The sequence below is a fragment of the Manis javanica genome, chromosome 10, assembly GCF_040802235.1.
Source record: "Manis javanica isolate MJ-LG chromosome 10, MJ_LKY, whole genome shotgun sequence".
Lineage (NCBI taxonomy): Eukaryota > Metazoa > Chordata > Mammalia > Pholidota > Manidae > Manis > Manis javanica.
Window position 1 is genome coordinate 2,138,083 of NC_133165.1, and position 13,945 is coordinate 2,152,027.

Consider the following 13,945-nt stretch of genomic DNA (forward strand, 5'->3'; position numbering starts at 1 on the left):
AGAGATGAAGAAATTTCCCCAGAGTCACACAGCCAGGAGATGGCAGAGCTGGGATTTGACATCTTAGCTCACTGTTTCCTCCCCATTTTACAGACGAAGAAACCGAGGTTCCAAGGGAGAAGTCGCCGTCTAAGGCTGCGCAGCCGGGAGCATGGCAGAGCCAGGATTCCGACCCAGGTTGGCTTCTAGCTAAAACCTGGGTTGATTTTGTATTCTGCACCTTGTGGCCAGGCCTGTCCGTCTCTCAGGCCCCCGGACTCAGGAGGGAATAGGGTCCTGATCTCCTGAGTGGGGCCATCCCCAGGGGCTGTCACACCCTGGACTCTGGCACCAGAAATGCAGCCCCACCGGTCTGGGCCGTGTGAGCCCTGGCAGGGGCCTGTGGGGCAGGGTGGCAGGAAGTTAAGGGGAGGACGGGAGTCTGGGGCTGCGGTTGTGCAGCCTGTCCTGCGGGGACCCTGGCCTGGCAGAGCCTGCTTGCCCCACCCAGCTCCACTCTCTGCCCTGGCCCCGTGACGTGCTTACTGGGTGGCCGTCTCGGCCAGGTCGGAGAGGCCCAGGGATGGGCTTGAAATGAGGTGTCCAGAGATAGGGAGCAGGTGGTGCTGGGAGCAGTCCGGGGTTCAGGACGAGGCCTCGATCTGCAAGATGGACCCACGGAGGCAACGTAGCTGAGTCAGAAGAGGCCTACCCGGTGTGGAGCGGGCGTCTGAGAGGACCCTGCTGGGCTGAGGGTTAGCCCCCTAGGTGGCCAGGTTTCCAGCTTCTGGCCAAAGGCCCAGGGCCTCTAGCCAACTACTGGTGGGGAGCTATTTCAACATTCTGACACCAGACACTGCTGTACAGGGGCACACCTGCGTCCCAAGGACTGGCAGGAGGTCCACCTGGGCGGTGGCTCCCCAGGGGGCAACAGGGGGGCTGCTGGGCAGACACTGGGGAGGAGGCCAGGATGGGCAGTCTGCCATGGGCCCCGGTCAGGTGGGGGCCCAAGGCCCATTCTTGGTGGAGGTGACTCAGGGGCAGGCGGAACGGGTGACTCACCACAGACCCTCTGTGCTGCTGCTGCCAGGGCCCAGCCTCTCCCTGGGCCCCAGGGGTATTGTGCAGAGCTCACCCGGCCCCCAGCCCAGGACTGTGAGTCAGCCCATCTGGGCTGAGGGGCCAGCATGATTTTCCATCCTTTATATTGTTCTGCAAGGAAAGTAAATATGTGTTACAAAACATGGGGTGAAGCGGGGCTAGCCCCCTCTTGGCCCCTTGGGCAGGGAGCAGAGGGTCCTCTGTTCCAGGCTCTCTGCACACATCATAGCGCACTGGCTCTTCCCCATTTCAGAGTTGGGGAAAACAATATTCAGAGAAGTTAAGCCACCTACCCAAACTCTCACAGCTGGGTGTGTAGCAGAGCCAGGACTCAAACCCAGTACAGCTTCAAGCTACAGCCTGTGGGCTCTTCCTGGGTGGCTGTGGACCAGGGCCTGAGTGTGGGCAAGCAACTCTTTCTGTTCACACTTGTTTCTCAGGATGGCCCAGAAGCCACCTGCTTCAGCCTCTCAGAGGGTAGGTGTCAACATGCAGATTCTAGGCCTAACCCAGACCAACCTAACCATAATCTTGGAGGGGGTGCCCTAGAATCTCCATGGTTTAAGTGCTCCCCAGGTGGGGGTGAGGTCATGTTGCTGGGGATGATAGAGTGGCTGTCCACAGGAAGATGGGCCGGGCCTCTGCCTAGGAGGAGAAGGCTCTGGAAAGGAACAGGCTGCCCCCCACACACCCCTCTCTGGGCCAGGGGAATGCTGCCCTACTTGTTTGAAACTGGTTCACAGAAACAGCCCGGGCCAGTGAGTGAGGCCAGTCCAGCTGCTGGGGAAACAATGACAGCAAACAGGGAGGGTGAGGGTGACTCTCTGGAAAGGTGGTGGCCTCCTGGGAGCCAGCAGCCTGACCCAGCGGCAGAGAGGGGACAGGGTTCAGGGCCCGAGGCGGCCTGGTCGCCAGGGACCAGGATGGGGCTCCAGGTGCTGTCTTAGTGGGGTGAACCATGGAGGAAGCCCAAGGAAAGCAAACGCCCTCCCCAGAGCCCAGAGTCTGTGTGGATGAGTCATTTGCCTTAGGAGGGCTCTGCAGAACCGAACAAATCCCATCTGCCCGGAGGAGCCCGCACGGGGCCAGACACAGCTCCCGCCCCATCCGGCCTGCCCACAGTGTCGAGCACACGTGCATACACACGTGCACACGCACACAGAGCCGCACTGACTCTGAGCCCTTATGTTGGTCTGCCAGAAAAGATAATTCCTGTGGCCATCAGACTGTTTCCCCGGTTCCAGCTTTTAGAGAATGGAGGGAGGGGAGATGGTGACATGCATCTCAAATTCCTCCCTCAGCCGGCTGCTTCTCCCGGAAGCTCCAGGGCCAGGCCCAGCTGGGTCAGCGGGGGCCTGGGAGGGCAGAGGCACGCGGGGGCCTGAGTGCTGGGGTTGGAAGCGGCTGGCCGGGCACCTGGCATCTCAGGACCTCGGTGCTCCTCCCTGGAACAGGAGATAAGAGATGCCCCTCCCAGGGGGGAAGGGCTAGCTTGCTTCACCCAGGGGGGGTCCCCACGGGGCACTGATCAGCTGGCGGCACATGCCAGTGCTGCTGGGCAGTCAGTCCTCAGTAAACCAGTGGCATTAATACCCATGTCACGGCTGTTACTCAGCAGCTGAGCTATGAGCCTGCTAACCTGGAGGTCCCTAGGCTGGTTCCCTCCCCAAAGCCAACCTTCACCTTCCTAGGAGGGACAGGAAAAGCATTTCAGAGGTGGGATTAGTCCACAGCTCTAACACAGTTTGGAGTTCCTGTATCTGCTTGTACGCCGCAGCCCCATAAGTATCCAGTCTCCAGCCACGGATGCAACCCCCTCCCATTGCTCAACCCTCACTGCCAGAGTGTGTGCTGTGTGCTTAACCCATGGGGCCTCACCCTATGGAGGGGATGCTTCAGTTGTGCCCATTTCACGGGTGAGGAAAACTGAGGCTCAGGGAAATGACGTGCCCACAGTCGCACAGCAGAAAGGGACTGAGTGGTTTGCCCACCCCCTCCCCGTGTTTGGGGCCTGATGAGGCTCTCCCCAGACTGATCCTGGCGGGTTATGTATCTGTTCCTGATCTTAGACTGTCAACAGCTTGAGGGGAGATCACCTTTCAACTTCAGGACAGTTTCTCTCTTCTCCAAATTTCATACTTCCATAAACTTTATCCACTAGTCTCTCCAGTTCAGTAAGAAAGCTGGACAAGGAAGGGTGTTATAACCATAGAGTGTGGGGGGTGGGCAGAGGGGCACACAGCGAAGGCTCTGGGAAGAGGGAATGCCAAATTTGGCTCATTTTTAAGCATGTTTTTAAAAAAATAGTACCTAGAAAAATACTTCAAAAAAGCAATTCGAGGCCATAAACAATCAGATGCAAAAGGAAATCTAAAAAATAATAATAATCAACTCCAAACACTACAAAAGGGTGTGTGTACAATGGGAAATGAGATCTCTCGCTTGCCCCTCCCGATGGGGCTGCAGTGACAGTTCCTCTGGGATCCTTCGGGTTTCTGTGCCAATACACGGGTGTCCTCCCCAACTCTCCCTGCATGTCCTCGGGCACCTGGCTGCCTGTGTCCCGGGCGTCTGGGTGACATTCCACATCTGCCCCTCTTCCTTCCCTGAGAGGGTGAGCCCTGGGGTTCAACCGCCCCTTCCCACGGCCACCACATTGTTTCCCAGGTTCGCCATAGCAACAGTGCCGCCATGAACACCCCTAAGGCATGCTTGGCCCCCGTGTGAGAGCCTCCCTAGGGAAAGATAAGGGGGGGAGTTAAGGGCAGGCTTCCAGGCAGAGCTGACGCATGGGCAGAACCAGGAAGGTTCCCTCCTGGGTCCCTGTCGATGGCCCGCCTTCTGGACCCAGGTGCACCTCCCAGACCCAGACCTGTGCTCAGACCTCAGGTCCTCCCTGACGCCTGCTCCCAGTGTCGGCTGGCTGGCTGGACAGATGTCCCTTAGCCTTCGGAAGTCAGTTCGGGATAGAGGGACTTGTTCAAGCCCTGGCCTGCCCCGGGAGGAACTCCCCACCTGGGGCGATGGCCTGAGAAAGGAGTCAGGCAGGGCCAAGTTCAGAGGCGAAACGACAGGGTCGGGTTTGGAGGAAAGGTCTGTTCAGGGCTCCCCACCTGAGCAGCTGGGGGGCTGCAGGCAGGATCCATTGCTCCTGGCTTCTCACAAAAGGGGGGCTTGGCAAAAGTTCAGGTTCCTGGGACCCTTCCTATATTCCCCAATCAGGAGCTCAGAGGGTCAGGGCCCCAGGGTCGGCATTTTCCCCTGGGGAACCTTATGCACAACTTCGGAGCTGCTGCATCCTGCCATGTCCTTCATCCTTTTAAAGTCCCTGGACGCTTTTGGAACCTTAACAATTTGAGGATCATCAATTTGTTTTATTATTATTAATATTTATCCCTCCCCTTCCCTTAAAAGAAAGGCCCTTTGCTATTTTTTGGTTTTTCCCTTTGCCCCTCAGTGTAGTAGAAGCAGGCAGCCAAGGCTGGGAGGACGTTAGCAAGTATCTGTTGAATGACTGAATGAATGAACTCACTATAAGAAATAGATTCTCTCCCCTGAAAAATGCATGTATGGACACGCACAGTTTGAAAGCCACCCTGGGAGGATTCACGGACCCCCTTGAGCCCACCCACAGATGCCCCGTTAAGAATAAGGTTTTCCTAAAGTTTCTAACACTTCAAAACAAGTCCTTAGGCAGCTGGAACAAGAGATGGCCCAGAGGATGCTGGTGTTCTCAGGTGTTCTGGGGTCTGGGACAGGAAAGGCCCTTGGGAGTCAGCTTCCCCACCAACCTTACTTTAGAGGTGTACAACAGCTGGGGAAAGGCCTGGCCTGGGGACTCTGGGTGCCCCTGGGGCTTGTGCTGCCCTCCCCTCCCCAACAGACCTCTTGGATCCCCAGCTGAGCCCTTTGGCCATGAACTATCTTGGTGCCATCTAGCATCTCCCCTGGAGACTGTGTGCTCCTGCTCCCCAGCCGGGCTCAGACCACCCAGAACCTGCCCAGCTGCGGTGGCCCCCTCTGGCCTCACCCAGACTCCATTTTCTGTCCATCCAACTGCAGGCTTCTCTAACGGCACACGGTGTGACCCAGGCACTCAATGCCCACTGTCTAGCCTGGCCACATGCTGGTGCAAAGTCTAACTCGGGCACACAGCAGTACACAGTATAACCGTGCACATGATGGCCCAATTGTGCAATGTGGCCATTCTGAACCAGAATCCGGCAGTTTTTATAACCAGCCGTGAAGTATTTCTATGATGCCAGGGCCTGCAGTTATTATAGGATTATTTCAAGGCTTATTTTGTATTATTTTGTCTGCCCTAGATGATGATAATGAGGGCAAAGCTTCCCACACGTGGGACCAGGCGCTGTGCTAAGTGCTTTGTGTGAATTACCTGCAGGAATCTCGGAACGCTCTGGAATGTGGGCAGGTATTGGGCGACACCGAAGGAAACAGGCTGGGGGCGGGAAGAAGCCTCGCCTAGGAGCCTGCGGACCATTTGTGGCGGCAGGATTTGAACTCAGGCAGGCGCAGTCCAGAGCCCCCCCTCCTCATTGCCATGAACACTGCTACCACCTGAGTGTCATTCCCCAGCTATCCAGGGCCCGGAGACCCACACGGCGTCTGCCACACGTGTGTGGGGTGCCCACCTGGGTGTCAGCCACGGCGAGGGGACGGCTGAGGGCCCTGGGCGGCGGAGAAGAAGAGAGGGGCCCTCAGCCAGGGGCGCGCCGGGCCAGCTGCGGAGGGACTCGCTGCGCGCCCCGGCCCGGCCGGCGTGCCACAGGGAGGGGCGGGGCCCCGCCTGGACGCTGGCCCCGCCCTCGGCCGCAGCCGGCGCCGCGCTCGCGCGCGCAGGGTCCAGGGCGCACGCCCAGCGGCCCTGGAGGCCCCGCCCCGGGGAGGTGAGCGCCACCTTCCCCGGGAGCGACCCGGGGGCCCGCGGCCGGCGCGCGCCCCGCCCCTCGCGAGTAGTTTCCCGGCGCCGCCGCCGCGCCGCACTCGGCCGTCCGTCGCCGCCGCCCGCTCGCCTGCGCTCGCCGCTCGCCCTCGGTGCGCCGCCCCCGCCGCGCGCCACGATGAACTCGCTCTTCAGGAAGAGAAACAAAGGCAAATACAGCCCCAAGGTGCAGACCCGGAGGTAAGGGGCGCCGCCCGCCGCGCTCGGGACGCCCTCGGGAATCCCGCGCGCTGCGGGGCGGCCCGGCGGGGAAGCACCTCCGCGCGCGTGGAGGGACGGCCGGGCCGCGCGGGCTGCCGGGCGCCCGGGAGGCACGGGCCTGGGAAGGCCAGGCGTCCGGGGACTGAGCCAGACAGGGGTGCGCGACGCGCGGGAACACGGGGCCGGAGGGCCGCCCTTCAGCTGGCAAGCACCGTCGGAGGGGGACTGGGATGGGCCGGGGGTGCCCGGGGGAAGCACGGTATCTGGCACCACAGAGTTCTAGGTGTCTGGCGAGGGGCGGCACTGACTTGGGCGCCCGGACGGCGGGGACCGAGGTGGAGGTGCAGGACAACTCCGTGTCCTGGCGTCGCCCTTGCGCCGGGGGCCCTCCTGGACCGGGAGGCACGGCCGGGGTGCGGAGTGGTGTGCCTAGAGGACGCTACACCTTGGGCGGGGGCGCCGCGGGGAACCCAGGAAGCATTGTCTAGGGGCGCACGGGGGCAGGGCGCTTACCAGCCCTTCTTAGCGCGCGGGTGCTCCCAGTTAGGGAGGGGCGAGATGGGAGTGGCGGGTGCCACCTGCCACAGCGCTTCCCGGCACCTGCCACCCTCTGCTCCAGAGCCTCGCCGAGAGGAGCCGGTGGGTGGGGTGGGGGGGCACATGCTGAGGCGCCCCGGCCCCCCCGCCCCCAGGGCAGCCACGCTGGGGTCTACACCGGGGCCTCCTCCCAGCTGCATGGTTTCTCAGGGGCGTGCCCTACTCCACCCCCAGCCCCAGCCCCGAAACTGGCAACATCTCTGAACAACAGGTTCCCAGGGAGGCCTGGGAAGGGAATGACAAGTCTTGATGTGTTTGCGTTGAGAAGGCAGCCCACGTCCGTTCTGATAAGCCTCATGGATTCATTTAATAACCGGTTTAGGGGAGCCTCCTGGAGATGCTGAGGTTGATGGCGAGGGTGGAACTTAGGTCCCTGCCTCTTCCCTGGTCTAGGGAATGTGAGGTGGGGGTTCCCCACTTGGAGAGCTCTACCAGGCTTCTCCCAACAAAGGGCTTCGTTCAGGAGGGAGACTCCCCGAGTTGCATAGCCCACCTGTGTGGGAGGACCCACCCGAGGTGCCCTGTTCATGAGCCCACCCTCTCACTCCCTAACCCCAATTCCCCAGGCCCCAGATTAGGGCGAGAAAAAGACTCCAGCCAGGGCTTTCACCCCACTCTGTGGCCCAGCCCAGGCAGACCTGTGGGACAGGTGCAGGTGGGCCTGGGGAAACTGAGTGGGGGGCGTGTGCAGGCTCTGTTACCATGAGTTCCAGCCCTGCAGAAACTCCTCAGCCCTGTGATCCCACCGCCCCCATCTCCCCTTTGGGCTGTTCAAGTTCAGAGGCATGTTTTCTCCTCTCCTCCAAGGTCCCCCCGCCCGACAGCTTCCCTCATCTTCCACAACCCCAGAGACTGGGCAGGGCCGTGCCCACTGCTCCTCTGTGGCCGGGTCCAGCTGGCTCTCAAACTCAGCTGGGGTCCCGTCCAGTCCCTGGGCTGTTCTCTCGGCATTGCACAACCGCATACTCCGTGCCAGCCACGGAGGGCTGTTCTGCTCTCCCCGTACCAAGACTCGGCCCCTCCAGTGCCTCCCACGTGGACACACCCACACAGCAGGAGATGGGCCACGCCTTGCCCTGTGTCTAGTCCCCCAAGGCCCGGGCTTGGACGTAACAGAAAGTTATAATGAACCCTGAGGAGCCCGGAGTCTCGGCCTCCCCAGTAGGGGTTGGGAAGGAAGCAGTTCTCATCTTTTTCAGCGCTGGGGACTCAGGGACTGGAGTCATACCCCAATTCCACCCCTCTCTACACTCCTGCTCGGGGCACCCACCCTCTGCCCTTGGCTGATAGACCACTGATCCCAAGTTTCAGGTTAGAGTGTCTTCTCCAGGAAGCCTTCCTGATTTCCTCCCCAGGATGGGGTGAGAGGCCCTTCCCCCGGGCTTGCCCTGAGTAGACAGCAGGTGCTTCCCTGCGTGGGCTCACCAGGCCAGTGCGTCCCTCTGCGTCTTCCCCTCGGTGGGGACAAGTTCACGGCCAGATTGTGGGGTGGGGGAGCCTCCTGGCCCGTCCGCTGAACAGGAACCTCACGAGTGTGACCTGGTATATCCAACCGGTCATGGAGCACTGAGCCCCAGGTCCCTCTGTCACCCTGATTTTCCTGGGGGCCTCCTCTGGGGGTGGGTGGGGTCGCCAGTGAGATGCAGCATGGCGAAGCGGGTAGGAGCTCCACCCTGGGGGCAGAATGTGTCCCTTCCGACCCCGGCTTTGCCGCATGTGCTGCAGGGAACCTCTCTGAGCCTCAGTGTCCTCGTCCACAGAACAGAGATGGTGTGCATAGGTGTCTCCTGCCCAAGATTGCAAATGTGACAATGGAGAGCATGCCCCTGGTGCACAGGAAGTGCCCAGACAGAGGGTCAGCACCGCCACCGCCCGACCGAGGGGACCCAGGAGCCCAGAGCTGTGACCTCCCCCAGGCTGTCACAGGCTTTGGGCCGCAGGAGCGCCCCCACTGAGAACCCCACCCCTCCCTGTTGGTCAGCCGTTCAGCAGCTGAAACCCGGGCAGGCTGGGGCAGGGTGGGGACCCCGCCGCTCCCATTGCCCTGGCTCCCAGTGCTGGGTGTGGGAGCCCATGTTCACACCTGAGCTGATGACAGGGTCAGGCCTGGCGGTGCAGGTCCCCGAGGACAGTGTCCAGCCCAGTGGGGAGGGCTCCACCATTCTGAACCGTGGCTGAGAGTGCAGCCCCAGCCAGCTGCCACCTCCTGGCTGTGTGACCTGGGGCAAGCTGCTTGGCCTCTCTGAACCTATTTTGTCACTTGTAGAATGGGTACAGGCTTAGTACCTGCCTGGTGACATTGCTGGCATGAGGACTAAATGAAAAACTACAGGAAAAGGGCTGAGAGTTGTAGGAGGCCTCAGTCCACAGCAGCTGTGATGATTATACCTACTGAACAAATGCACGTAAGGCACCAGCAGTGTACCCGGGACTGAACCGGACGCTGATGCCCAGGCTGTGCACTGCAGAACTTCGGGGGTGCCGTTCCCAGCGTGGAGGGGATGGTGACAGTCTCCCCGCACTTGATGGAGCTGTGCTTAATTACCAGTTTGGTTAGAAGACTGAACCTAGGGAGCTGCGGGAGCCCGGCAGGGGCAGTGGGACAGAAGGGGACAGACGGGGTCTCCTGCCCCGCTGCCCTGGCGCTGGAGAGGGCGGACGGCTGGGCGCCCCCGGAGGACTTCCAGGAGGCATCCAGCCTGCCCTGGTGAGGAGCGGGGCGGATCCAGCTCTGGACTGAGACTGAATTCTACCTCCCTGTGATTTTGGCAAAGAAATTTGGTCTTGCTGAGCTTCAGCTTCCCCATCTGTAGAATGGGACTGGTTTTGCCCGTCTACCCGGACCTGGGTCCCAGTAAGTGCCCATCAGGCTGGCCTTGCCTCCTGACTTCACCTGGGCAGGGTCCTGCAGGAATGGCCCAGTCCTAAAGGGGGGACCCCGTCTGGGAGGCAGGGACCGAGGCTTTTGAGGCTGGTGGTGGGCGCTGCCCCCCCTGGAAGCTGGCTGGGTGCCCTGAGCCTCTTGGTGCTTAAGAGCACAGAGTTTGATATCAGCTAGGTGTGAGTTCAAGCCCTAACTGCCTCTCCTGAGCTGTGTGACCTTGGGCGAGTCACTGGACATCTCTGCGTCTCCGTTTCCTCACCGGTGAGGTGGGAGGGACACAAGCAGCTCCCAGCTGGTGAGGCGGCCGGAGCAGGGACGGGCCCGGCCTCGCTCCTGCTTCCCGTGAGCACCCGGCCGAGTGCAGCCGCCCGTGTTAGTGATCACACGCTGCCCCTAAGGGTAAGAGTCATGCTGAAGCGAGAGCGGGCCAGGCCGCTGGTCGTCCAGCCGTGTGGGTCAGGTCAGCTGACTCTCCCCCATTGATCCCACCAGTCACACATGCCCCCCTCTCAAGCAGACACACAGAGATACACGTGTACCTGTTGGGCGGCAGCAGCAGGAAGGCCCAGGCGATTTCGGGGAGGCCCCTGCCAGCATATGGGCGACTTGCACTGCAGGGAGCTGCCCGGCCATTTCTCAAGCATCTCATTCTCACCCCGTGCCCATTTCACGGATGGTTAGCGCTGAGGCCCTCGCCTTGGGCCTTGGGCCCCTGGGGAGGGAAACCAGGCCCCCGCACCCACGCTTGGGCTGGTGGCAGCCGCCTCCCCCCGGCCCTGCCCTCGTTGCCCAGCCCTCTCTTACACAGGCCTGAGACCTGGGGAGGGAGGCTCAGAAGAGAGCTCCTGGTGGTGGCCTGTCAGTCGTGTCAGTCGCCACCAGTGGGGACAGGGTGTTTGGGAGGGAAGCTTGGCTCAGTCTGTATCTTTCAGGCAACACGCTAAGGAGGGTGAGGGGAATGTGGAGTGCCCTGGGGGCTGGGGAGAAGCCGCCTCGGGGCATTTCCATGTCAGGGGGAGGGCCCAGGAATCCCAGCGCCTCCCTGCTCCAGGCAGGGCCGGGTGGGGCGCCACCAGCGCCATCTGCCAGTCTCCTGGCCTGCCCGTGCCAGCCTGTCTCCAGGAGAGGGAAGTGCGCTCTGCTCTTTGTTGTCTCTGCTTTTGGTAGGTCTTCTGTGTAGCAGCCTCCTGGACCTGGGGAGGGAGGCCCCTGGTGCCCTTCCTACGTCCAGGCAGGACAGACCTGTCTTCAGGGCCCCGTCCCGCCCGGTCCTGCACCCGTCCCTGCCTCCAAGGCTTGCGGCCCAGGCCTCTTGCCTGCTCTACTGGGGTAGCCTTTCCCAGTCCCTTCTCCCCATGGCAGCCAGGAAGCTGCTTTGCAAAATGCAAATCTGATCCTGTCCCCAGTGCTTACCGCCCCCGCCCTGCCCCAGGTCTCCCCCTGCCATCAGGAGCTGCTGCCGTGCCCAGCAGGAGCACATAGCCCTCATCCCCTGCTTCCCACGCAGCTCCCAGCCCTCTGGCCTTGGCGCACGCTGCTCCTGCCTGGCGTGCTCTTCCCACCCCCCTTCGCTCCTGTGTGGTGGCCTCTGTTCCTTAGGGAGGGCCTCCCTCACCCTCTGCTGGGCAGATCCACCTGCTCTAGTGTCTTGCCCATCTCCCTTGTCACTCTTCTCCCAGAGGTTTACCTGTGTGCAGTGGCCAAGTCGGTGTGCCCCAGGGACTGGCCACAGTGGCCCGTGCTACACGGATGCAGGAGCGCGAGCCACGGGGCACCGCACGCACATGGCGCAGGCGCCTACTCGACCACCTAGAGTGTGGGGGCTGAACGGGCGGGGCTTCTGCCTCGTGGGAGGAATTTGGGGGCCTGAGCACAGAGTGCCCACTGCCCCCCACGCCCATCCAGTCACCTGCATGCTCAGTAAACCGGTGGTGACAGTGCAGGGTGATAAGTGCTGAGTGGTGGAGGCGAAGGGGCCCTGGCCCGGGCGGCTGGGCTCCTGGAGGAGGGACATCCAAGCGGGCCTGGGATGGGTGAGGAGAGGGCGCAGAGTGGGGGTGTGCATCCACAGGCCTGAAGCTGGAAGGGCGTCAGGGAGCAGAGCGCGTTGGGGAAGGGTACAAAGAGTACGTTTGTGTACATTTAAAAAAACATTCAGACGAAGCAATTCTGTTAGATGTTTCGGGATGCAGACACAGATAGGTGTTGAAAATGTAGAGCAGATTTAGGAAGAAACCAGCAGCTTCAAAATTCTGCTGTCCCAGCGGGAGGGGCTAAGGAATCATGAATGATAGCATTGTATTTCCTTTTAAACAATATCAGAAGCAAATATGGCAACTGGGGTCCATCAGCTGTCTCGGTGGTAAGAGTCTGTTTCGCGCTTCCTTGCGTGCTGGAGCTAGGTCACCAGGTGCCCAGTTGTAGGCACCTGAGGGCTGGGATGGATGGACGGGGAGAGCTGGCAGCGGGAACGGCATGGGCAGGAGCCTGGAGGGAAGCCCGGAGTCCTCTGTCCTGGGCTCCTGTGTCTTGGTGAGCTGGGGGTGGGGAGTAGCCTCAGGAGGCCAAGGTGCCTGAGGCCTGGGGAGAAGGAACGGAGGAGAAGCAGGAAGGTCCCAGGCGGGAAGACACGAATAGAAAATCTCAGGAAGTGGGGGGCCAGGAAAGGTGTGGACATACAAGGGGATCTGAGATTGAGTCCCGAAAAGCTGCCCTAGATTGTGATCATGTTATCTTGCTTAGGTAATACTGCATCCCCTGTCTCGTCCAGGTGAGGCTCAGAGTTTGAGTAACCCACCCAGGGACCCTCGGCTTCTCTCACCTCAGTGTTCTGAGCCAGGAGCCGGCGGGCAGGGTGTCCCAGCAGGCCCCCTGGCCCATCGTTTCCTGGGCAGAGGGGTTTGCTGGGTCTTTAAGATAAACACATCCTGAGCTGTTCGCTGGCTGGCAGCTCCCCCTGGCCCTCTGCCCTCGCAAGGCTGCATGGCTGCAGGAACACTGGTACATGCAGAATTCTTTGCTCCCAGTAGCTGGGCTCAGGTTTCAGACCCGTGGCGCTTGCGGCTTTCGCTTCTCTGTCCTGGGCTTGGTCACTTCTTGGTTCCAGTTAAAGGTTGCAGGAGAATTCAGAGTTTGTGCCTCCAGAACAGGGGGTCCTCTTCCCTACTCCTCATTGCTGGAGTGTCAGCTCCCTAAAGGCAGGGACTTTGTATGCTGTGAGATTGCTCCTGTCCCCATAGAATGCTGCCTAGCACAAAGTAGGTGCTCAGCAAACAGTGGTGGAAGGTCCGTTTTGACTCTGTGACTTGGAGGAGTGTGAGGTGGTGGAGAGGACTGGACATGAGGCGTGTGAAGCGTCAGGTGTGTAGCAGGTGCTTAGTTAATAGAGGCTGGTACTCCTTGTCTGCTGATCTCGAACCTGAGTGACCTCCTCACGCTCTAGGGTGCCAAGATTGCCTTGAGCCCTGTTTGAACCTTGCAAAGCATAGTCCTTCAAGACATGCCCTGGTGTTACGGGAAGCAGCTGGAACGATGAGCGCCCAGAAGCGTGGGCCCGGAGCGGGATGGCCTTCCCTGGGCAGACACAGATTGGGCCGTGAAACAGCCAGAGTCACTGCAGCAGCAATCTTCTCAGTTTAGACTGTGCTTCCCCAGGATTATTAGCTGGGCGTGGAGGAACTCACTGTCTGATCACCACAGAAGGTTTCAGTAGAGAGAGTATCAGTCACCTGGCCGATCAATCTGGTGTTTATTGGGTGCTCCCTTGAACTGTTTGCTCACAAGACTTCCTTCCTGTCTGGTCCCCGCAGCCCCGGGACACGCTGCTGGGCTTGTGCCGTCGTCCCCAGCCCCGGCTGCATGTTAGAATCATCTGAGGGGCTTTGAAAGCAGTGTCCAGGCCCTATCGCAGACCAGTCCAGTCACAATCTCTGGGGCAGGGCCCAGCCTTCAGTTTTTTATGTGCAGCTAAGAGTGCGAACCACGCATTCACACTGACCGCGTTGCTCCACCTTGTCTCGGAGCCACCTGCACCTCGCTTTTCCTTTTCAGAACGTTGCACTCTGTTCTTTTATTCTGAGCCTTCCCGTTCCGCTTCGTTCCCGGAGTGCGCCTCATAAAATGGCACCAAACTGGCTTTTGCTCTTGTATTTTCACGTGAGAATCTTTCAGGAGGAGAGTTTAACTCGTTCACGTTTAATATAATGGCTGGTGTGGTTGGA

At 60.5% G+C, this 13,945-nt stretch overlaps 1 protein-coding gene and 1 long non-coding RNA gene across 4 annotated transcripts in view; one reads left to right on the forward strand and one right to left on the reverse strand.

Moving 5' to 3' along the window:
• Positions 1–18: 18 nt before the first annotated feature.
• Positions 19–5,019, reverse strand: LOC140843950 (uncharacterized). The gene is made up of 3 exons (XR_012121892.1): positions 1,374–5,019; positions 1,042–1,191; positions 19–641 (listed from the first exon to the last, which is right to left on the reverse strand). It is a non-coding gene; the product is annotated as an uncharacterized lncRNA (long non-coding RNA).
• Positions 5,020–6,035: 1,016 nt separating this feature from the next.
• Positions 6,036–13,945, forward strand: part of PPL (periplakin) — a 41,205-nt gene continuing 33,295 nt past the window's right edge. Inside the window, exon 1 of one of the 3 annotated variants that reach the window (XM_073214525.1) lies at positions 6,036–6,223. In XM_073214525.1, coding sequence (XP_073070626.1) covers positions 6,162–6,223 — 62 coding nt within the window. In that variant the 5' untranslated portion in view covers positions 6,036–6,161. The remainder of the gene's footprint in view (positions 6,224–13,945) is intronic. The other 2 variants (XM_073214527.1, XM_073214526.1) reach the window with 2 other exon arrangements.